The following is a 24126-nucleotide window of genomic DNA, read 5'->3' as shown; positions in this document are numbered from 1 at the left end:
AGCCTCTGAAGCCAAACCCTGCCCAGAGGAAAAACCAACAGAGCTAAGTTCAGGCTCCTGCACAGCCGCTTGAGCAACTGCTGAGTGACCCAGGTCCTTTTAAAAACAGCTGAAGGCAGGATTGCAACTGGAGCAGAGCTGTAGGAGGGAGAGAAATGGGTGCAGTCCGAGAATCCCACACTAGGTCCAGCCAAGTTCAAACCTGGGACATAACCAACTGAGACTTCTGTAAATTCACCAGGAACCTGAACCTGGCAAGCTGGGAAAGAACCAGATCCCTGGCTAGCAGACAAGCAGATCAACTGGGAGCCCACACCATCCAATCGTCGAGGTAGGCCAACACCTGATGCAGATGGGCCACCAGGACCCGAGTTTAGTCCGTGAAAATGTGAGGTGCCAGATTCAAGCCGAACGGAAGACAACGAAAGCCGTAAGCTTGTCCCCTCATGACGAACCCCAAACTATCCCTGATCCCCCAGATGAATCGGGACATGCCAATAAGTGTCCCTGAGGTCCAGAGAAATCATCCAAGCACACACTCAAGAATGAGCTGGACCTGGAACAACGTGGTCATCCAAAAAGATGGGCAAGAAATTAACCAGTTCAGACAAGACGAGTCCAGAATGTACCAGAGATCTGCACAGTTCCTCTTCAGAACTGGAAACAAGCAGAAAACCCACTTGAGAGATGAGGTCGTTTCGCCCATGCTCAAACAAAGCCACTCCAAGAAGACCCGACAGTGAGACAGAGAAGAGGCCTGCCCTCCAAGACCCGACCCCCCAACAAGGAAACAAATATGAAAGTAACACTTTCGCGAACGGAGCATGTGCGCCGCGGACTTTGACATCATGCTCCCGGCGGTGCGGGCAAGCGTGTGGGCGAGTGTGTGGCGACACCGAAATATGTATACTTGTTTCAGTTTTCTCACCTTAATTCACGTGCTATATCGTTCGTTTTGGTATCATTGTGTTCGCAATTAAATTCCCTGCAGGTGTATATGCAAATAATGTCCAAAAGCCTGGCACGACTTCCCGCAGCAAAACCTAAAGTTACCCGTGAAAGAGCACCAATTGGCACACCGCAACCTAATGTGTATATTCGTTCAGTTTGATAATATCAATTTTCGTGTTACGTCTTTCATTTTGGTATCAAATTGTTTGCAATATAAAGGTGCGTATTTTAAAACTAGTCCCATAATAATAGCACAATAAGTGGAATTATAAAAAATATTTTAAAATTTGAACCACAAAAGTATTTATAATCTTTGAAGTGTTCTGACCTCAATTGTCAGACTACATCACCAATATTGTATCAAATTGTGAGCACTCTAAAGGTACTCATTTTAAAACCACTCCCAGATTGATCGGATAAAATTTAAATTTTTAACAAATATTTTAAAATGATTGACGCATCGAAGAGTCATCCGAGAGGACTCAGGAGAAAAATTGTTGACTACACAGGAGTCAAAAGAGTGCGAAAGTTTTAAGGCAACAATGCCATGAAAAGCCAGAAGAAATGACCCGAAAGACTCACGAATCGCGGGACCAAGCATGGCCAAAAAGAGCCAGCCTCCCACCCCTATCGCCCTTTCAATGGGGAGATCCACAAAAATGTCAGCCAAGAAGCCAACCAATGCACAGAGCGAACACCTCGCCGACCAGACGACAAAAGCCCCGGAGAACTCATTGACGTAATAACTGGCAACACAGGCCTACCCCAAGCAAACAAGGCCCAAGCCCTGGCACGACCCAACTGAGAGGTCCTGGAACGACCCCACCGGAGCACCAATAAGTCTGAGATAGGACGGCAACTTGTTGAAGCCGCCGACAGAAACTGGGCAACGGTGTCTTCAGAGAACAACAGAGGACAAAACGGCCAAGAAGACTGCAGAGCTAGGGCCCAAGCCGAATCTAAAGACAGAGCAAGCACGGCCTGCCAACACACGAGACGAGAGGTGAAAAACATGGAAACCGCCTCCCAGAGGATTGGTGCAAACAGCTTCAGCAGGGCAGATGACACTACAGCAGCCAAAACCAAAACCCCAGCCAAAGGCCCCTCAATCAATGCCCCCACATACTCTGAAAGCCAGAGAAGAGCAAGATTGAGGCCAAATGACAACGAGTTCGCAGGTCAACAGAGGCCTAAACAGTCGAAAGAATGGGGGACCTGAGCATGCAACTGCACCAGACCCCACATCATGAGGAAATGCAGGGTTGAAGTGAAATTCAAATGGCAGGAGGAAGTGACCTCCCGCCACTGAAGATTGCAGGTATGACAAAAGTCACGTCAAGCTCCCAGAGAGAAGAAGGGGCAGTTTGCCAGCCAGGAAGACTCAAGAACCTCATAATGCATCCAATAAAGGGAAGAAGAACCAAACTCAAACAAAGGCGGATCCATCACAGAGGCATAAACCGAGTCTCGCAGGAGGTATGCACCAAGGGCCTCCCAAACCTCCCCAGGGGAAATCCAAGAGGAAAGAAACCTCTAGAAGGACAAATCAGAGGAACCCAAGGGCACCTGGAAACGAACCCAGGGGAAGCCACACCCAATTCAAATTCATTCAGGGAAGGAGGGTACAAAACCCCCTCCCCCGTAGCAATAACCCCTGCCCAGAAAGCAGAAGGGCCCATGGTACCACCAGGCCCACAGGGGTTTTCCAGGTGCCCGAAGAATGAATAAGCTCTATGGGAAGCCCAGGCACTAGGGCCAGCTAAGCCGGTAGAACTCTGTCAGACAGAAGGCAAACTGACCACTAGTAGCAGCTGTGAAACCTCGGGAGCAACAGAGGACAACCAACACAACCTAGGCTAGCCTAATAAGAAGCTAGGCAGACCTCCTCAGTCCACAAAAGGTAAAACTGCCAGAAAAGAAAAACAAAACCCCCAAAGACACAACAAACAAACTGGCAGTCAGAGACAAACATCGCTGTTATGTTGAAGTAAAGCGAGCTGTGCCAGTCCCAGTGCACCCCTCCAAGCAAATAACACTCTTACCCCGGGCAAGCCGGAAAGTCCAAAACTCCTGACGTACCCCAAGGGCGTAGACAACGTCAAACATCGAAGTCTACAAACAGGGAGTGATTTCTGAAGGCCCCAGGAAAGATTACCTTGACACACAAGGGCAGTACTTACGGAGCACCTAGGGAAAGTTACTCTAGGCACATCCTGCTCCTGTACACTTAAGACACCTGGCCACACACCAACACACAGCTGAAACAGCAACACAGGAAAAATCCAGAAGAGGAACTTGAGGCCAGAGTTGACCGATCTGACAGTCAGAACATCAGTTCAAGAACTGGGGTGGTGGGCGGCTCCCCTTCCCCCCTTCGGGGGGTATTGCTAACGAGTGGGAGTGCTACCTGTACTCACCTAATTGTGCTTACAGGGGTTGAGCTTTGTCTCTTTGGTCCCGCCTCTCAACTGTCAATCAACTGGTGTACAGATTCCTGAGCCTACTGGGCTCTATCATATCTACATTTGAAACTGTGTATGGAGTCAACCTCCACCACATCACTGCCTAGTGCATTCCATTTATTAACTACTCTGACACTGAACCTGTATGAACCTGAACCTGTATGAAGTGTTGCTTGTATATTTTCTTTCTGGGGGAGTTCTTTTGCTCTTTTCGGATGTAGGTCGCAATTTTTACCAGACTGTGGTCTGTTTTATTTTGCCTATCTTTCTGGGTGCCTTTCCCGGTCGATGGCAATTATGACATACAGTACTTTATATGTAAAGTGCTCATAGGCCATTGCTTCCTGCATCACTCTGAGGGAGGCCAAGTTCTGGCTTGTGGTCTCACAAAAAGACTTCTGTGACTGATGATCCCAAACTAATATAGCACATATCAGTTCGGATAGCTTCAGGGAGCCAACGGGGCTCCCCACAGAAAAGGATTTATCCCCCTAATGTCTTGGTCCAAAAAGAGGTTGCCAAAAATGGAATCAGAATGGAATTGCACAGCTTCCACCTGGTAAGCCACAGATTTGGAGAAAACCAAAGACCTACAGACACTCACAATGCACACCAGAAAGTTAAAGGATTACTGAACCAAACACATGGAGTGATGGAGACAAACAGGCGTGATTGTTGAAAACCAAGAGCACCATCTTGCACTTTGGAAAACCATGCCCAGTAGTTTAAGGCTTGGAGGCAAACAAAAATATATGGAGGACTTGAGCTGAGGAAGGAATTGGTGTTTAACTATCCTTAGTATAAAGTCTGGGTACAGGGAGCATCTCAGCAATAGATACACCCACTTCCGACCTTATAATCACTCTGCAACTGGAGGCGTAGGTTGCCAGGAACATATGGTCACTCACACTACCCATATGCACTCTTTACTAAAGTATCAGGAATAGAGCTCCAAGAACAAGAGACAAAGGCACACTAGCAAACTGCTGGAAACTAGTATTCAGAGGGCCCAAAGTCCCAAAGTTTATGCACTACCCAGAAGTGAAATACCTTCTGAGGAAGCAACTTGTAGAGGAATCAACCCAAACCCCATAGGGAAGATAAACCTAAATATCCAGGCCCAAAGCAAGCTGGCTACGAAGGATGATAACCCTAGCTTCCACAGACAAACCGAAGTGATAACTCAGGGAACATGCATGGTGGGTGCACAGAACACACATGAAGCAAAATACAGAATAATACCAAGCAAAGGAATGCCAAATGAACTATTTTTCTAGGAATAGGTTTGTTTTCTGGTTGGATTTTCTTGGTACTATGGTGATATCTACTCCTCAGGTAAGGAGTAGAGAGTCACCACTTTGAAAGGGCCAGATTCTTGTCTTGGTCTCCAGTAGGTGCTCATAGGTTATAAAGTCCTGGTGTGTTCCTCAAGTCTTGTATGAGTCATGGTTATAGAATTGGGGAGCAACTGGTAAGGCCTTCTCTGAAAAACAAATAGGCCTTTTATTCAGCCCTTAGTGGGAACAACATTTTTGGGTTGCTGCAAACAATGGGTTAAGAAGATCATCCATCAGGTTGAAAATTGCTTAGGAATCTTACCTCAGTACATTCAATAGTAAGTGGTGGCATGAGATTGAAGTAACGAGAACGTCTCACTGCTTCTGATACTGCAACGTAGTTTTGGTAATTGCTATCATAGCACCCACTTGCTGATGGTCGTGGATTATCAATAACGAAGAAAGCCTCAGCAAACCTCTTTACCTGTAAAAAGTCATATATAGGTCCACCACATTTTGACTAAATGCATGATATGTTATTCCTTAAAAAACATTAAACTCTAAAGGTATATAATTCATTTGACAATTATCTTGATGAGACAACAGACCACTACCCTACATTTTTTCTAACGTTATATAACCACTGTTAGAAACTATGAAGATTTAACTTCAGATTGCACAATGAAGCTTCCATAAGCCACTTTGTTGAAGCTGTGGTCAACATAATCTAAGAGACTAAACTCCTAGACTTAATATGGAATATATTAACCCTTAAAACGAGCAACTGTCACATGATCACACATCAAAGGGGGCTGAAGGATTAACACATCTTTATCTAGGTAGTAGTGTGGGTGAGAGGTTTGCAAGTGATGTCCCAGAAATCATAAAAATACCAAAATCAATTATAAAAGGTGGAAAGTGACGATTATTTGAAAATGTTTAGGTCTGTCACACAGAAACAGACAAAGAATCCAAACAAATAAAATGGCCAATGAAATAGATACTGAACTAACATCAACACAATAATTTTGTGGGTTTCTCTGAGAAAGAAATAAGAAATTGAGGTTTTTGAGGGCTGGTTAGTGAAATTTAAGGATCTACTAAAGATTCATGAAGGAAAACTACTTTCACTGAATAAAGAAATTGAAGATCTAAAAAAAACCCAGCGTTGAATGTAATGAAATGCCATTTTCTGGGTGAGCCCCGGAGGCTCCCTGGAGCTTATCGAGCTAATGTATGTTATATTAGACCGGGACATTAGCTAAGGAGTTCAGACCTACCAGGGACCAGCGCCAGAACCTGGTCCCTTCAGAGAGGTTTCAGGGAGCAATGGCCCTGGAAAACCCCTTTGTGGTTGGGAATTTCCTTATCTGCCATCGACCGGGGTTAGGCACCCAAAAAGGTAGGCATAACAAAACAAACCCCACATGGTAAAAAACTAAAACAGAAAACCGAACAGAGAGATAGAAACTCCCTACAATCCCAAGGAAACAAGCAAACAAGCAAACATCACACTTTACTGCCACGCCGATTGTCCGCACAGCCCTCCCCGCCCCGAAAGGGGGAGGGGGAGCCCCGGTCCTTACCGCGCTGGCTGCCTAGCATCAGTTTGGAAGCCAAGCTTCAACCAACGCGAAAAACCGCTGACCGTTGGGAGGGAGGGTTGCCAGAGAGCCTCCGGGGCTCACCCAGAAAATGGAGTTTCATTACATTCAACGCTGGTTTTCTGTGGGAAGACCTTCCGGCTCCCTGGACCTTCATACCCAGGAAGGAAAAGAAAGGGCTGACCCGGGAGGCGGCCGCCACAAACTCCGCAATGCGAAGCCAACACAACAGGATGCAACCTGCGATCCAAGGCAACAAGAACGCACAGGAGCAGACACGCACACAAAGAACGGGCGGCCAGGAACCTATGTGACCCTCAAATCCTTGCGCCCGAAATGAGCCCTAGACGTCACCAACACAGCAGCAAAAGCTGCAAACGTCCGAACAGCACGGGCGCAAGCCTAAACCGCAGGTTGGAAGACTTAAAAACGCTGCGAACAACCTGGGAGACCCAAGCCCCAAACAGGGAATGAGGGGAACCGGATAACCCAAAGCGCATCCCCAGACACGGTACGCAGGTAATGGCAAAGAGGTGCAACCGGACAACACAGGATGCGTCCCCGGCCGAACCAATCAAGCATCAAGAACCCAAGGACATCCTCTGGAAAGCAGCCGTCTCGGCCGTCGGCAGAAAGACGGAGAAAGGTTGCAAACGTACAAACCTACCAACAGTACCAAAGAGCAGAAACAACTGCACCGGAAGAGCTGGAAGCTCCCCGACCCGACTCGCAGAGGCCCATGCGAACAAAATATGGCCTATAAAAACCAAACTTGAACCGCAGGGGCTACCACAAACTGAGGAGAAGATGACAAGAGTGCACCCTGATCAAGGACCAGGAACACTCAGGCGACACATGAGCAGGCCGGAGGCAAAACAAAACACGAGAAAGTGTACAGAACAGGGCAGCTGTGACGTCCACCCCGAACGCAAGCCGGAGTGGCTCCGCCAGCGCCACACAAGAAAATGCGACAGTAAGAAACGTCAAATAACCGAAGTCCTGAACACCCAAGAAAGGACAAGACAACCTGATGCGAAAGAGAAGACAACCTACGAAGAGCAAGAAAAAAGGTGCAAAGAAACACCAGGAACGTCATACTGTCGCCGAGATGAAACTCGCAGGTGGGACACCATCAATGAAGCCACCTGATCACCATAGAGATGGTGATACCCGCGTCAAAATAAAAGATGTGAAGAGCCGAGGAGAAAGCCAAACCAGTCACGTACAGGACCGTCCGACCTGTAGAAAGAGGCGGAGCCGAGGGAATACGCCCCGGATTCGGACACCTATCAAACAGCGTCTGAAAATAAAGCTGGGCCGTCCACCAAGGGACCATGAGGACTACTCTCCTCGGGAATGAACTCCAACCGAACCAGAACCCGAAGCAACAGCTGGACCTGGAGAAGAGGAACAGGTACCCCCACCTTGACCAGTCCTGCCGAAAGGTATCCACCGTGAACGCCTCGCAGGCTGGTAAGGGCACCACATAGAATGGGCGACGCCTAGACCATGCCAACGCGAAGATGTTCATGGCCAGGAGTCCATACGTCTGGCAGAGCCAACAAAACGAGTCGGCTACGACTGGCCAATCCACGAACAGAGGAATGAACCGAGACAGGCTGTCCGCCAAGCCGTAGGACACACCCCGGACAAGAAACTCACGGTTAGCCAAACCCCGAGAATCCAGCAAACGAGCCACTCGAAGGGACCAACCCCAAAAGTCAAACACCCAAGAGAAACCCTGTAGTTCCGGTAAAGAACTGCCAGAGAATAGTCCGAATGGAGCTGGATGGTAGAGCACCGAGTGACCCGAACCCTCCGAAGCGCAAACCAGACAGCCATGAACTCCCGAACTGTGCTGTGAGCTCGACGGACGGAAAGGCCCCACCATACCTGGCCGACCTGGTGAGCACTGATCACAAAGCCCCAGCCGAGAGATGACCCGTCCATAACACATCGAGCGAAGGCTCGGGGAGGTGCCAAGGCACAGAACCTTGAAAACCCCAAAGAGAAAGCTGGTGACGCAGCACCAACACAAGATCCCCTGAGGACGAACCCAACGATTGCAAGAGAAGTAGAAAGGGAGTCTCCGAAGGAACCAAACAGACGCCAAAGCCAAAGCCGACCCTGCGGGCAGATCAGCACGCCGAAATTCAGACTCCCGCACAACCGCTTGAGCAACCACCGAGCAACCTGGGACCCCCCTCATAAACAGCCGAAGGCGGGACCACAGCCGCAGCAACACTTCAGGAGGGAAAAACAAGGAGCGGCCCAAGAGCCCTAAACAAGACCCAGCAAGGTCCGAACCTGGGACGGAAACAGATGGAAAGGCCTCCAGATCACCATGAAACTGGACCCGGGAATCTAGAAAGAACCACAGCCTTGGCGAGCAGACAAGCAGACTGACTGGGAGCCCACACCAGCCAGTCGTCGAGGTAGGCCAGACACCAAATCCCAAGCAGACTCAGACAGGGCACCAAGATCCGGTAATGATGCATAAATACACCAAGTGCCAATTACAAAATAGGGAAGGCAACAAAAGCGACAAGTCTGAAGCCCCACCACCAACTGTGCCAGTCCTGGAAACCTGGAGAGAAAAGTGCCAAGAAGTGACCTGGAGGTCCAGGGCCACCATCCAAGCACCCGGCCCCAACAGAAGCCGGAGTGGAGACAATAGGCCCCCGATGAGGGCATAGAATTTAGGTCGCAGACTGAACAAGTCCAGAAGAACTACAGATCCACCAGGCCCGTGTGTGCATAGAGCAGACAGGAACCCCAGAAGGATGGGGCGGATCGACCACATTCAACGCACCCACTAAGATGACATGACGAAGCGCAGGGGAAGATGTCCACCCTGCCAGCCCCGAACCCCCCAAAGGGGGAGAAGCCGTCCGCTGGCACCAGAGGCCGGAAGACAACAAAAATACACCCACTAACTGCAGGACCAAGCGAGAGTCAACAGAGCAAGCTGCTCCCCTAGCGCCTCGTCAACAGCGAAGGGAACGGAGCCCCTTCTGATAGAAAAAGTATATATATATATATATATATATATATATAAATACACACACACAAGGTGTCTTACACACATGGACTATATGTGGACTGGGCTGCAGCTGGAGGAATGGGTCTATAGAATTACCCAAATCTACCCAAAAGTACCCAAATCCTCCTAGCATTACGTAAGTAATGAAGAAATATGGTATATTTACTTACTATAATGTTGGTGCTACACGTAGAACATGATCAAACCTATTTTTACTCTGAAATAATCTAATTTGATAACAAAATTAGATGTAAATATGTGGCACGTGACGCCATAGGAAGTCGACGGCCCAAGCGACAATTTTGTGGAGCGACTTATCCAAGATATATGGTTGCCTGGAGAGTGCTTGCTGCCATATCAGCCTCCTGTACACAGTGATCCAGTCGTCACATTTCATGGCTCAAATTGTCGCAAATTTAATTAGTGATATTAAGAAGTAGAATGTGTATTTATAATAATATCTTTCATAAACAGTCACTAAATATTTAATATTTATTAAACAAAATGTGTCTGGAAGTTAAATCAACTCCACAGGACAATAAATTTGTTATATAGATACTAGCGTTATTCGTTGGTATGCGTTCGCTATTTAAACTGCTCATGTCCTTTTCGTTCATAAAACACCGAACCCTACACGCTCTCTGATATATTGCTTAATTAACAAATATTCACAAATAAAGATTATATTTGTATATGTCATCAGAAAGGCAGAGATAAAATAGGTTTTGTGAATCCATCACAGAGATTATACCTTATTAGAGAGGAAAAATATTCATACTTTAAACAAGGCTTCTTGGCCGATGCTCTCCTTATTGATATGGGAACTACGACCTTTCGAAGATCAGTGTTAATTTAACACTTTCGCGCTCTCCGCAAAGGTCACTCAGCCAACCGAATGTGCGCGCTGCGTTTTTATCGCTTAAGCGTAAAAACAAAAATGTGTATACTCTTTTTACTCTCCTGACCTTAGTTCTCATGCTACGTATTTCATTTTGGCACCAACGTGTTTGCAATAAAATTCTCTAGAAGAACATTAGTAAAATAAGTCACGAAACATATAGGGATACCAGCACCAAATAAATAACTACGTAGATGACTCGCCGTGAGCGCCCATCAGCAACAAAATGTTTTTACTCTTGGGATTATAATCACCTCCACACTTGTTCTACAGCGTTAATTTTGGTATCAATGGACTCGCAATGAAATTCCCAACACGGTGATATGAATATAAGCGTTGAATATTGATGCAGCCCGCCCGCAAGAGTGTGGGAAGTGGTGAAATTGTTACCCGGTATCGGTGACGGGACGACGCACAGCGCTTTGAAAGTTTATACTTATTTCACTCTCATGACATTAATTTTCTATGTACGTCATTCATTTTCATGTTAATGTATTCGCAATAGAATGTTCTATGTGCCCATAGGTAAAAAATATCAACAAAGCGTAAGTTAGAATAGCGACAAATATAAAACAACGCTGGAACATATCAGTGAGCGTCAAACACACACGAAATATTTTTACTTTTGTTATGTTTGTCAAGATTATACTTGTTGCACACAGTTATTTTTGGTTGTATATTGATCGGAATAAAATTCCCTAAACAGACATATGCATATAATACATGATATGGGGGAAGAATTACCAGTATAAACGGCTAAAGTCACCCACCTGCAACCCGTTTGGGACAAAATACCATTTGATCGACGTTATCCACACCTTTCATGAACTTATTGTACCATGCAGCCTAGTGGTGAGAAAGAGAGCCTCATAGCGCGCAGTTTGAAACAAACCCAAAGTAAATCGGATAAAAATTGAATTTTATACAAATATTTTAAAAGTTGACATAACTTTATGTCCACTATGCGTTTACGTTAGACGAAACCGAACGCGCCGGCGCGTCCAGATAGCGCGAAAGTGTTAATCTAGATATTGTAATAAACAAAGTTTTCTATGTCATCATAAAGACAGAAATATAAGCTGCATGTTAATACTTTGGCATAAATATAACTGAAGTGAAAGTGAAGATATATGCCTTTTTATAGTTACTTGATGGCTCGCTCAGGGAGTGTGAAGGCCTCACTTAACAAGTTAAGTGAGAAGGTGGTGGAGGCCAAGACCGTCAGTAGTTTCAAAGCGTTATATGACAAAGAGTGCTGGGAAGACGGGACACCACGAGCGTAGCTCTCATCCTGTAACTACACTTAGGTAATTACACTTAGGTAATTACAAGCCAATCAATTTTATAATTAATTTGCATATATGCAAAGTAACGTCATAGGTTTTTATGTCAGAATAAAGACAGATGTAGATGATAATGTAACTATATTTCAAGGAAAATATATCTTAACTCTCAAACCGCTAGGGGCCCAAATGGAATTCACACCCACAGGCGCAACAAAAAAAAAAATCCAAAAAATTCTTTCGTCTTATATAAGTGTTCATTTTTGTTCCCTGATCACGGAAAAAATAACAAAAAAATCGTAGGTGGCATATTTTAGCCGCAATAGGGTAGGGAAGTCTGACAAAAAAGGGGCGTTGGCAGAGCCTTCGCTAGACGAGCTCTACTCAGCCCGAGCTGTCAGACGGCAGATGCCACAAATATATTATTACGTAATTATTTCAATATCTCAGATTGATTTTTTCTTAGCTTTTTTTGCAGTAATATTATTCCATACAGTGAATTGTGGTATATTTATATAATAAAATGTGTGAACCATCGCTGTACTCAAAATTATGGTGTGCATGTTAGTGATTCAATTATTATGTTCATAAAACAATAAACAAATAGTTTTGCTGTTGTTACACTATATACACATGTTATATATAAGTATCTGCATGTTTTGTTCACCATAACGAACTACTAAGTTGGTCTTGTGAATCAAAAAGCAACAAGGAGTGACCGCCAAACACCAGCGAGCCACTCACTGCCACTCCCTCCCTCAACACCACCTCACTCACCCTCATTCTCCTCCCACAATACTGTTTTTGCATTTATTCACTATACACAGACGTTATATATACGTATTTACATGTTTTGTTCACCATAACTGTACATCTAAGCTTGTATGGTGAGTAAAGGCACAAAGACGTAGCTACTCACACAGTGAGCTGATCGGCAGCCGCCCTCAAGGCCAGACGCACTAATATTTCTCCTCCAACAATATTGTTTGTGGTGTTATTACGCTATATACACACATTATATATAAGTATCTACCTGTTTTATTCACCATACCTGTACAAATAAGCTGGTATGGTGCCCAAAGGCCATAGTGGCCACCAGTAAACAACATGCCAAGTCGTGCAGACGACGCTCCTCCCTCACCAAAATGGCGGCTCCCAACCTACTCCTCTCGCTCTTATCACACTCTATACACACGTTATATATACAGTAAGTATCTACATTTGTGTTCACCATAGCGAACCACTAAGCTGGTATGGTGAGTGCAGTCAATAAATGGTGGCCACACAGTCAGAAGACGACACCACAACCCTCCCTCCACAGCCTTACTCCTCCCTCCATGGAGCACAGCGATAAATATCACCACAATCCTGCTATTATTAGAATCCTGGTCAGTTTTATCACAGTCAGGGGGCTTCAGTAATACTATCACTGCTAATAATAGCAGTATCAAATATATTTTGGCATTTCTAGGTGATGCTGTGGTCACAAGCTGAGCAGCGGTGCTGTGAGCTTGAGCTGCGTGCGCTAGCCTTGGTGGCTTGCTCAATACTGACGCTATAACACCCAAGAATGTTTGCCTGGATTTTTTTTCTAGGTGGCATCTGGCAACTATCGGTCGTGGCTGTACTATAGCTGCCCCTATCCCAGGCGGGGCGTTTAAATTATAGTGCTAGACACGAAATCATATATAAATGATGTGCGCGGTTTCGGTTTTGTCACTGCTATCATTTATATATGATATGCGCGGTAAAATATGATAATAGATAAATGATAAATAGCCAATACCACACCATCGCCAGTGTCCAGACACATGAACAGTCACATTAGGTGAAAAGAAATGTACCCAACCATTTCCATTTACCCAACCAGTTTGTGCACCCTATACTCATCCTCTGTGCGGTAATTTATTGTGCATCCCATACTCATTTTGTTATCCAGTAGTTTGTGCAACCCATACTCATCCTGTGACCCATAATTTATTGTGCATCCCATACTCATCTTGTTACCGGTAGTTTTACTCATCCTGTTACCAGTAATTTGTGCAACCCATATCCATCCTGTGACCTGTAGTTTATTGTGCAGCTCATACTCATCATGTGAGTCATAGGACATTGCGCAACCCTTCTCATCGTGTGAATCTTTGTTTACTTTGCTCTCCATACTCATCCTCTGCGCAATAGTTTCTTGTGCAACCCATACCTATGATGTGAGTGGTAGTTCATTGTGTACCCTATACTTATCCTATGAGTATAGGGTACACAATGAGTTCATTTGTACTCCATACTCATCATCAAGAAGTGTATTTTACCAGCATTGTAATATAAATTAAGAATAAAGAATTAACTGGATTACAGACCCATAATAAAAATAAGAGCCATCACTAATTATCATGACAAACTGTCTAGGCTCCTCTTCTGCCTTCGACAAGCTGCCACTGGAGGTGGGTATAGTTTATTGTACACCCCCGCACCCCCAGTCCTGGAAGGGGGCATATTGGAATGTGGACATGTGAACCATTACCCCCCCCCCCTCCCCACTCCTCCCCTGTTAATAATAATACTAATAATAATAAAAATTAAAAATAATAATATTAATAAAAATGATAATTAAAAAACTTAGTGTAATACCCTAGTGCTTGAATGAAGGTGAAGGAAAGACCCAATAAATGTGTAAGTGGATTAAAAACCAAATTTTCGTTGGGTGAGCTGGCAGGTGAGCACCACCTGCCAGCTCACCCAGTAATGAACATCACCTGCACATTGCACCGCACCACTTGCCAGCAGGTGCAGAAGTACGATGGAGAGAGCAAAGTATACAATACTTCAAGTATAATATTAAAGATATATTTAGGATTTAACGTTTTCCTATAAGTTTCAATAATACCTTTATTTGATTTTTTTTATTATTTTCTACCACAGACGTGGCCACATATTAACAATTCTAACCAGCATATATACATTTTCTTCTGTCCTCCATGGACTCTGTAACCCTTTCCACTACCGCCCACAAGATGGGTATGGGGTGCATAATAAATGAACTAAACTAACTAACTCCATGGATAGGGTTAGAGATTTGTTAAACATATAGTTCAGGGATTTATTGAACAATCAACCACAGAAGGTGATTGTAGTGCTTTTAAAATGCTAGGCTAAGCTACATACGTAAATACATAAATACACAGAGTTACGTATGCCCTACATAAAGTGTTCGATGTGTCTTTTACATAGTGTCATTAACGTGTATTTACAAAGGTGAAATGGAATTCAGATCAGCTTCCACATGTACTTTATACACATACATATATACACACACACATATATGTGCATATACATATATACACACATGCATACACATACATTTGTCTCTTTTACTCTGACAGGGTGAGATAACTTATTTATTTATTTATTTATTTATGCATATACAAGAATGTACATAAGGAATGTGAGGATACAAATATAGTAATTACAGTCTTGTAAAGCCACTAGCACGCGCAGCGTTTCGGGCAGGTCCTTAATCTAAGAAAATTTTAAGGAGGTAAATACTTGCAAAATTTATAGACAAAAAATGATAACAGATTACATGAAATGAAAAAAAAAAAAAAAAAAAAAGAAGATGAGAGAAAATTGTAGGTACAGTATATTAAAGCACATAGGTAGCTAAGATTGATTGCAATGACAGCTTAAAATGGTAGTTGACAACAAATTGGTAGGCACAATACAGCAGAAACAATATAAGATTGATTGCAATGACAGCTTGAATGGTAGTTGACAAAAATTGGTAGTCACAATACAGCATATGGCTAGCACATAAAAGAAGACAGCAATGAACACAATGATAAGGTTGTTTGATATTACATAAAAATTAGGAGATTGGGTAACACTAGGTACAGAGCAAATTTAAAGCTCAGTGTAGGAAACTAAGAAGATGAAGTTAGGTACTTTTTGGTTTTGCTTTTAAATAAGGCAAAAGTTTTACAGTTTTTCAATACACTAGGGAGTGAGTTCCATAGACTAGGTCCCTTAATTTGCATAGAGTGTTTACACAGATTAAGTTTGACCCTGGGGATATCAAAGAGATATTTATTTCTGGTGTGGTGATAATGGGTCCTATTACATCTGTCCAGGGAGAGTTTCAGAGCATGGTTTGCATTTAAGAACAGGGTTTTGTGAATGTAGTTGACACAAGAGAATGTGTGGAGGGAGTTAATATTTACCAAGTTTAGGGATTTAAACAAGGGAGCTGAGTGTTGTCTGAAAGCAGAGTTAGTTATAATTCTGACAGCAGATTTTTGCTGTGTGATGATGGGCTTAAGGTGGTTTGCAGTGGTAGGCCCCCATTCACAGATACCATAATTAAGATAGGGGTAGATTAGTGCATAATATAGTGAGAGGAGAGCAGAGTTAGGAACATAATATCTGATTTTGGAGAGTATACCAACTGTCTTAGAGACTTTCTTAGTTATGTGTTGAATGTGGGTGCTGAAGTTGAGTCTCTTGTCTAGGAATAGGCCAAGAAACTTGCCATCATTTTTATTACTGATGTTAATGTTGTCTATCTGTAGCTGAATTGCATTTGATGATTTGCTTCCAAATAAGATGTAGTAAGTCTTTTCGATGTTTAATGTTAGTTTGTTCGTTGACATCCATAAGTGGACTTTTTTTAATTCATTATTCACAACATTATTTAGTGTATGTGGGTTGAGGTTTGAGTAGATAAGGGTAGTATCGTCAGCAAACAATATAGGTTTGAGAATATTAGAGACATTAGGCAGATCGTTTATATATATAAGAAATAGAAGAGGTCCTAAGATGCTGCCCTGTGGCACTCCAACGGTAATTGGTAGAGTGGAAGAAGTTGTATCATTGATGGCTACATATTGGTGTCTGTCACTAAGATAGGATCGGATGTAGTCAAGGGCAAGGCCTCGGATTCCATAATGCTGGAGTTTAAGTAAGAGGTAGTTGTGATTAACAGTATCAAAGGCTTTTCTTAGGTCAAGGAAGAGTCCAATCGGAAACTCATTTTTGTCAAGGGCTGAGTAGATAATGTCAAGGAGACTAATGATTGCATCATTGGTGCTCTTTTGGGACCGGAAGCCAAACTGGCAGGGGCTGAGTATGTCGAATTTTACGAGGTAGGAATAGAGCTGTTTGTAAATAATTTTTTCAAATATTTTTGATAGAATGGGTAGATTTGATATTGGTCTATAATTGTTTATGTCCGCCGGATTGCCTCCTTTATGGACTGGCGTTACTCTTGCTTTTTTGAGGATATCAGGGAAGGTGTGATACTCTATAGATTTGTTGAACAGTAGTGCTATGGGTGGGGCAAGGGCATGGGAGGCTCTCTTGTACACAATGGACGGAATTTCACTGGTGTTCCCTGCCTTGGTTTTTAGAGAATGTATGATGGACACAACATCTGCCGGGCTGATTGGTGAAAGGAGAAGAGAGTTTGGATAGCTGCCTGAGAGATATGTGTTAATATGTGTCTGAGTCTGTGGGATTTTACTGGCAAGATTAGCACCAACCGATGAAAAGAAACTATTAAATTCATTTGCCATTTCTAAATCAGTTGACAGTATATCCCCATCCTTGTAGAGTTTTATTTGGTTATGTGAGTGTTGTTTAGTTCCTAGGATACTAGAGATAGTTTTCCAAGTGCTTTTCATGTTGCCTTTTGCTTCATTGAATCTATTCACATAATATGCAAGTTTTGCCTTTCTTATGATACTGGTAAGCATTGATGAGTACCTTTTAGCTACTTCCTTTGAAACTAGGCCAATCCTAACTTTCTTTTCATATTCATGTTTCTTGTTGATTGAGTTGAGAATGCCACTTGTGAGCCATGGATTGTTTAATCTTTTGTCAGTTACTTGCTTGGTAAGAAGGGGACAATGAAGGTTGTAGAGGCTTAGAGTTTTGGAGATGAAGAGGTTAGCTAATGAATTTATATCATGGGTATTATTGAATTCAGAATCCCAGTTAATATTGTAAAGTGCCTCTGTAAGATTGTCTAAAGCTGATTCACTGTGTAGCCTAAATGAAAGTTTCTTGCTTTTTGGTGGTATTATGTCCATGTTCGCTATGAGAAAGGTAGGATAGTGGTCAGTTGTTCTGTCGTAGATTATACCAGATACAAGGGGAGCTGTTATGTTTGTGCATATGTGGTCCAAGGTAGTGGCTGATGTTTGAGTGACTCGGGTAGGTTTGGTGATTGTGGGGATTAGCATACAGGAGTTCATGCTGTTAAGGAAATAATCAACTTGAGAGCAAGTTTGTTGACCCAGGTCAATATTAAAATCTCCTCCCAGAATGATGTGGTTTTTGTTGAGATTGTTGTTTATAATAAGATTCCTTAGGTTGTCTGAGAAAGAAGCTATGTTAGTATTGGGAAATCTATAGATGGCTCCAATAGTCAAAGAGGATTTAAGGGATTTAATTCTAAACTGAGCAAAAGTATATTCACAGTAGTCATCTCTGTCACTAATAACACTGTTGCAGATAAATGTATCTCGGTAATATATAGCTGTGCCACCACCTTTTTTATTAGGCCTACAGTTATGAATGGCTTTATAACCAGCTAAGTTGTAGAGTTGGGTATAGTCTTTATTTAGCCAAGTTTCTGTTAAAATAATGAACGATAGGTTAGTACCTATTGCTGTGAGTAATGCATTTAAATCGTCAAAATGTTTACCAAGTGATCTAACATTTTGGTTATAAACTGATAGACAGGTGCTATTTTGAAGTTTGTTTTTAGCCTGGTGTGCTGTGAAATACTTGCAATAATGATGATCAGTGTGCTGGTTGGTGTAGATATGAGACAGAAGATTTTGATCAGGATCAATATCAGTGTGCATAGAGATGCAGAGGGATCACGATACAAGATACACGATAAAGCAAAACACAAGAATAAAAGCAAATACAATAAAATAGTAACAATTTAGAAGTAAAATAAAGATCCAATAGATAGCCAGGGAGGACACAGAAGTTACATAAAATAAAAAACAAAAAATCAGTAGAGACTGACAATATAAATGTAAAATAAAAAATAATAAGAAAAATAATAATCATAAAAAAAAATGATCTTGAAGATAATTAGCTTAGTAATGGTTAATTAACAGGGTAATAAAAAGCCCTAGGTTTAGTGACAAGGGGATTAACTAAGAACAAATAATTAAGAGTATAAAACAGGCAAAGATGACAAAAAAAAAAAAAAAAAAAAAAAAAAAAAAATTAAAAATAAAAATAAAAATAAACACCTTTGGAAAGGAAAGGCAGAGCTTAAGTACACTTTGGTTGTATGTGAGACTACAAATTATGTTCTGGTTATTCAGCTGATATCCCACAGTCATCCAGGAAGGAAGTGAGGTGTGCTTCAGTGGTTATGACATAAGTTTTTCCAGAGTCAGTCTTCCTAGCTATTATTTTACCATCGCGCACAAAACAATGTTTAATAGCAGTGGATCTATTGCAAATTCCACGTAGTTTAAATAAGAGATTTTGTCTGAATCTGGTAAGACATTCGTTCACATAAACATTGGATTTCATAGCGACTGCAGTAGTGATAAGGTCTGACTTGCGGGAGCAGCTATCTAACTTCACCCTTATCTTTCTGTTGTTTGTACCAGATGATTTGGTACCCACTCTGTAAGCTGACTTAATGTCTCTTGCTTTGATTGAATATTTCAACTTAGTACGTAATTCCTGGATCACGATGGCAGTACAGTTTTCTCTGTCAGTTTCATGGGGAAAATCCTGTGATGAGATGATGACAGAATCAAGGAGCTTAAGTTGGTCTGATTCATCTTGGGTTGCAGTGTGTTGCTGTTGTAGGGAGTTAAAATGGTTCTCTAACTTTTGTAGCATCTCTTCTTGCTTCTTAGAGGTTTCTGCTGGTTTAAAGTTAGTAACCGAGATCTGAAGAGAGCTTAATTCCTGTTCGAGGTGGCCGACTCTGGCAGACAGATCCTGGTTAATCTTGTGCATGGCCACAGCATCACTCTGAAGCTTCATTATCAGGTCCGACTGCTCTCGGATTATAGACTTTTGGTCATCATGTATTTGAGTCAATAATCTGAGCCATGGATTATCAGCGGGACGCTTAAAGTCAGAACATGGGGAGGCAGCTCGTTTAAGTTGCTCCATATGGTTACATAACTGTTGTAAGGCTCGAGTAAGTGACGACGCTTCAATCAGCTGGGAAGGTTTGTTATTGTTGACGCAGGGAGGGTCGGTACTCCACCCGGTATCCCCTAAGGGGGAGACAGCTGCATTATTCCTGTTGCTAGCTTGGCTGGTTGGGTTCTGATAGATAGAAACATAACTGATAGAGAAACTAGTGTGCAATTAAGCACTTAATCACTGAAGGTGATTAAGGTGCTTTCACAAGCTCAGGTTATAGAGTTACATCACATACATTCATTGTATAATTGATACGTTACATGGTCAATCTAGGGTACAAGTCCAATATATCATCAAGTGTTCCAGTACTCAAATAGTAATTACACAGTTCAGCATACCTTAGCCTAGGAGGGCAAAAGTCAGTCAGTATGGGACATTCTACAATATAATGTTCAAGGGAGTGCATATTTTCTCTTTCACAAAGTTAACACATTGTGTACTTGACATTTGGGTTTTGAGAAAGCTGCCAGGTACGTCTATATCCTAGGCGTATTCTGGCCACTATAACATCCCACATTGCAGGGTTCTTGTTCTATTAATCCTGTATGCGAATGTCTCTGCACGATATCTATCATAATATTTAATGCTACAACTTTCAGGTCTTTGTGAATTTGTTAGGTCGGTGAGATTTTCATTAGATGTTTGTTTAAGTATTCTCTTTGTCACTGCTAATGAAACACCCATATCAATTTCTACCACTGGTTTTCTACAGGCTGTCTTTGCAAGCATATCAACAGTGTCATGCCTTGAGATGCCAACATGTGATGGTATCCATAGGAATTTAATTTCAAATCTCTTTTCTTTGGCAGCTAAATATTCATTCGAATATCACTGACTATTTTCTGGGTGTCACTACTATGTGCATTCAATACCAGGAGTGCACTCTGCAAATCACAGTATATAAGTCCACTGCCTTTGTCTTTTAAAAATTCCGTGGCAAGGTATATGCCTGCAAGTTCGGTTGGAGTTGTACTTGCCCAGTCATTGATGCGCTTCATTGCTGTATGTACGAAAGAAGATTGTTCAAATATATTACATGCGCAACCGGTACATCATCCACCTTCTTCTACAGAACCATCGGTGTAGCACTGATACACATCGTTACCCATACCCTGAGTACTCTCAGTGATGCTTTTCAGTGTTAACTGTTTTAATAATGTAGAGTGTACACTATCTTTTTTGGGTGCATTTACAAAATCAACTGTTAGATCCAAGTTATCCCATGGCGTAATTGACTGATTAATCGTTAATTGAGTTGGATACATATTTAATATTTTGATGGAGTTGGCTAGGGACATTCAACAAGCTAGCGCTATGCCCCTATCTAGCTCATTAGGCAAGGGACATAAACTAGGCCATGATGGCCAGGGCCTTTAGTTTAATTCAATTAATAGGGTGTAGAGTTATAATGGAAGCATTGAAGTCACTTACTGGATGTGGATGAGTGAGAGACATCAGTTGAGGCATAAAGTGTACATCATCACTGATCTGCTAGATGTGGAGGAATGAGGTGAGACATAAGTACAGTAGCAAAACTCACTCGCTGGATGTGATGCTGCCTGGCCAGGTGTTGTCTCACAGGCTCTGAACTCATGACCACACTCAGGAAATGCTGCCATAGGAGGATATTTTCTGCACACAGCTGTGCTATATCACTGTTAGCTGCCACAAGAAAATCTTCCTCACAGTCAACGGTCTGAAAACATTTTCTTTATTACTTGTGATACACCAAAATAATACAACTAAGATGTTAGTTTTTACAGGTTATTTACTTCACATCTAAGGGTAAAGCTTTGACATTTTATTATTTAATGTTATCCCATTAAACTTATAAACTAACAATTATTTTAAGTTATGCCCAAAATGCTTTGCATATTAATGGCTTTATGCAAGATACAATGAATTTACCTACTAATTAATTATTAATATTGTATGTTCTAATTTACATTATATAAATAAAAATTATTATTATTATTATTATTATTATTATTATTATTATTACAGAGGACAACCTGCTTTGCGAACTTAAGTTATCCAAAAGTTTCAGTTTCACGATTGGGGTTGGGGTTCCACAGACCGCGAGGAAGCGGTCTGTCAGGCCTCGCGCCAGCCTGGGGTTGATGGCCTAGTTTGTCCACTGACCATGTTGGGCACCACTCTAGTACCTTCTACCCTGTGACATCACAGATTCATGGCCCATTGTTTCCATTGTTTTGATTTGTCACGAGACTGGAGTATTCATTTAGTGACTTTGTTGGATATATCTGCACTACCGAGGAACCTCCGTGCACCATGTCAGCTCCAAATGCACGCATTGTGTCAATGAAAGCATCAACAAGCAGGATTCATAAAAGAAAGAGGTAAGTGATGACATTTGAGAAGAAAGTTGAAATAATTAAGAAGGTGGAGAGCGGTGTCCCGAGAAGTGTTGTGTGCACTGAATATGGCATTAGCAAAAGTACTGTTTTTGATCTTCTTAAGGTTAAACCTATCATTTTTTACTATTTCTCTAGAAGTGAAAGTGATAAGGCAATACAAAATAGAAAGGCAGTAAGTAAAGCAAAAGTGAAGAGTGTTGATAATGCAGTGCAGGAGTGGTACAAACAGAGGCGTGAGGAGACGAAGAAGCCAATGGCAGGCTGGCTGCTCATGGAAAAGGCACGTGAATTTCATCAAGCAATGAAAATTCCACAGAAGTGTGTATACAATGATGGATTACTCAGAAGCTTTAAAACCCGTCATGACATTAGGTTCATTAAGGTACATGGTGAAAGACAGTCTGCTGACACTACTGGTTTTGATGAGTATTCAAGTAAATTTGCAGAGACGGTGCAAGAACAAAATTTATCTCCAGAGCAAATTTAAGACAGGTTTGTGCTGGTGTATGTTACCCACAGACACAATGGCTCATAGTGGTGAAGACGATCCTTCAGTTGGTTATAAGCAGAACAAACGGAGAATTTCTTTGTTGTGCTGTGCAAATGCAGCTGGAATGCACAAATTAAAACTACTTGTGATTGGAATTAGCAAAAACCCCAGGGCTTTAAAGTCAGTTAGGTGCCTCCCTGTGATTTATAGGAGCCAGTGAAGTGTGTGGATGTCTTGAGTAATATTTGCAGAGTGGTTTAATAAGAACTTTATACCCGAGGTGAAGGTTCACCTGAAAAGTGTTGGCCTCCAGCAAAACAGCAAAGTTGTGTTGCTGCTAGATAATAGTGCAACATGGTAAGGTGCAAGTAAATGGCAATATCATTGAAACGTTCTTACCACTCAATACAACTTCACTGATCCAACCCATGGATCAAGGAATAATTCAGAATCCCTAAACACAACTACAAGAGGATGTTTGCCAGACATCTTAATAACAATAACAATCTTAACAACCAGGAACAATTTAGGACTTTTATAAAGTCTTCACATTAAAGTCAGCTATCTGGACTATTGCTAGTGCAAGGGATGAGGTAAAGCAAACAACACTACGAAATGGTTGGAAAAACTTTGGTCCACGTCAAGTCTGTTTCCCGAGGAAGATGATGAGGTAGATTTTGAAGGATTTGTGGCAAAGAAAGAGGAAAAAATTAAGAGAGGAACTCCTAGCCTATGTCAAGGGGATTAAGTCCCCAGAACTGAGAGCACAACTGGTGACTGAAACAATAGAAGATGACATAGATAGGTGGACAGATTTTGACGTAGAAGCCCTAAACAATCAAACATGACTGATGATGAAATTAGAATTAGTATTTGCAGCAAAAAACCAGAAGAGTGCAATGAAGAGGAAGAGAATGATGAAGCATTAAATGAAAAATGTAATATGGAACAGATTCAGACATATTTTGAAGGCATTCTGGCATTTATGGAAATGAGTAATAGTGAGGTTTAAAACTAAGGACATGATGAGCCAGTACAATTTGTATATGAAGTTTTTGAAAACAAGATCAAAGGGAATGAAACAAATGTAAATTAAAGAGTCTTTTGGAAAGGCTTCCAAGACAGCTTGCATTGCCTCACCTGTACTTGACTCATCACATGTTGACCCAAATGCTTCAACATCTGAGGTTACCTTATCACCATTATTCTCCACTTCAGTCAACCCAACACCATCAACATCCATCACCACTTCTTCCATGTAAATAACTAGGCTTCATCAACATTGATCATCAACATAACAAGTGGATCAGGACTTCTCTTATTAGCACTTTCGCCTGGGCATGATGCACCATTGCGTCATCCGTTTACTGTCGGTAATACCGGGGATGACGCAGCATTGCGTCATCCACTTTAAATAATCGCCAAAAATCAGGTTTTTTTCCTATTTTTTTGGGACCGGTTTTAAAATGTGCGCCGATGTCTTCCCATTTTCTTTGTTGAGCCTCGTGGCCCTCAGGCGGCTTGGCACACGCCGTGGGCCCATTGTTTTCGCTCCT

At 42.2% G+C, this 24126-nt stretch overlaps 1 protein-coding gene across 3 annotated transcripts in view; it reads right to left on the bottom strand.

Moving 5' to 3' along the window:
* LOC123758709 (protein FAM135A) overlaps nt 1-24126 on the bottom strand; it is a 429327-nt gene that overhangs the window by 194147 nt on the left and 211054 nt on the right. For all 3 annotated transcript variants that reach the window (XM_069328828.1, XM_045743283.2, XM_069328829.1), the window contains 2 exons: nt 21243-21398; nt 5013-5174 (listed from right to left, as the gene is read on the bottom strand). In XM_069328828.1, the coding sequence (XP_069184929.1) occupies nt 5013-5174; nt 21243-21398 (318 nt within the window). The remainder of the gene's footprint in view (nt 1-5012; nt 5175-21242; nt 21399-24126) is intronic.

This window comes from Procambarus clarkii, chromosome 22 (genome assembly GCF_040958095.1).
Source record: "Procambarus clarkii isolate CNS0578487 chromosome 22, FALCON_Pclarkii_2.0, whole genome shotgun sequence".
NCBI classification, from domain to species: domain Eukaryota; kingdom Metazoa; phylum Arthropoda; class Malacostraca; order Decapoda; family Cambaridae; genus Procambarus; species Procambarus clarkii.
The sequence above is the reverse complement of the archived record's forward strand: the minus strand, read 5'-3'. Positions and strand labels throughout refer to the sequence as shown.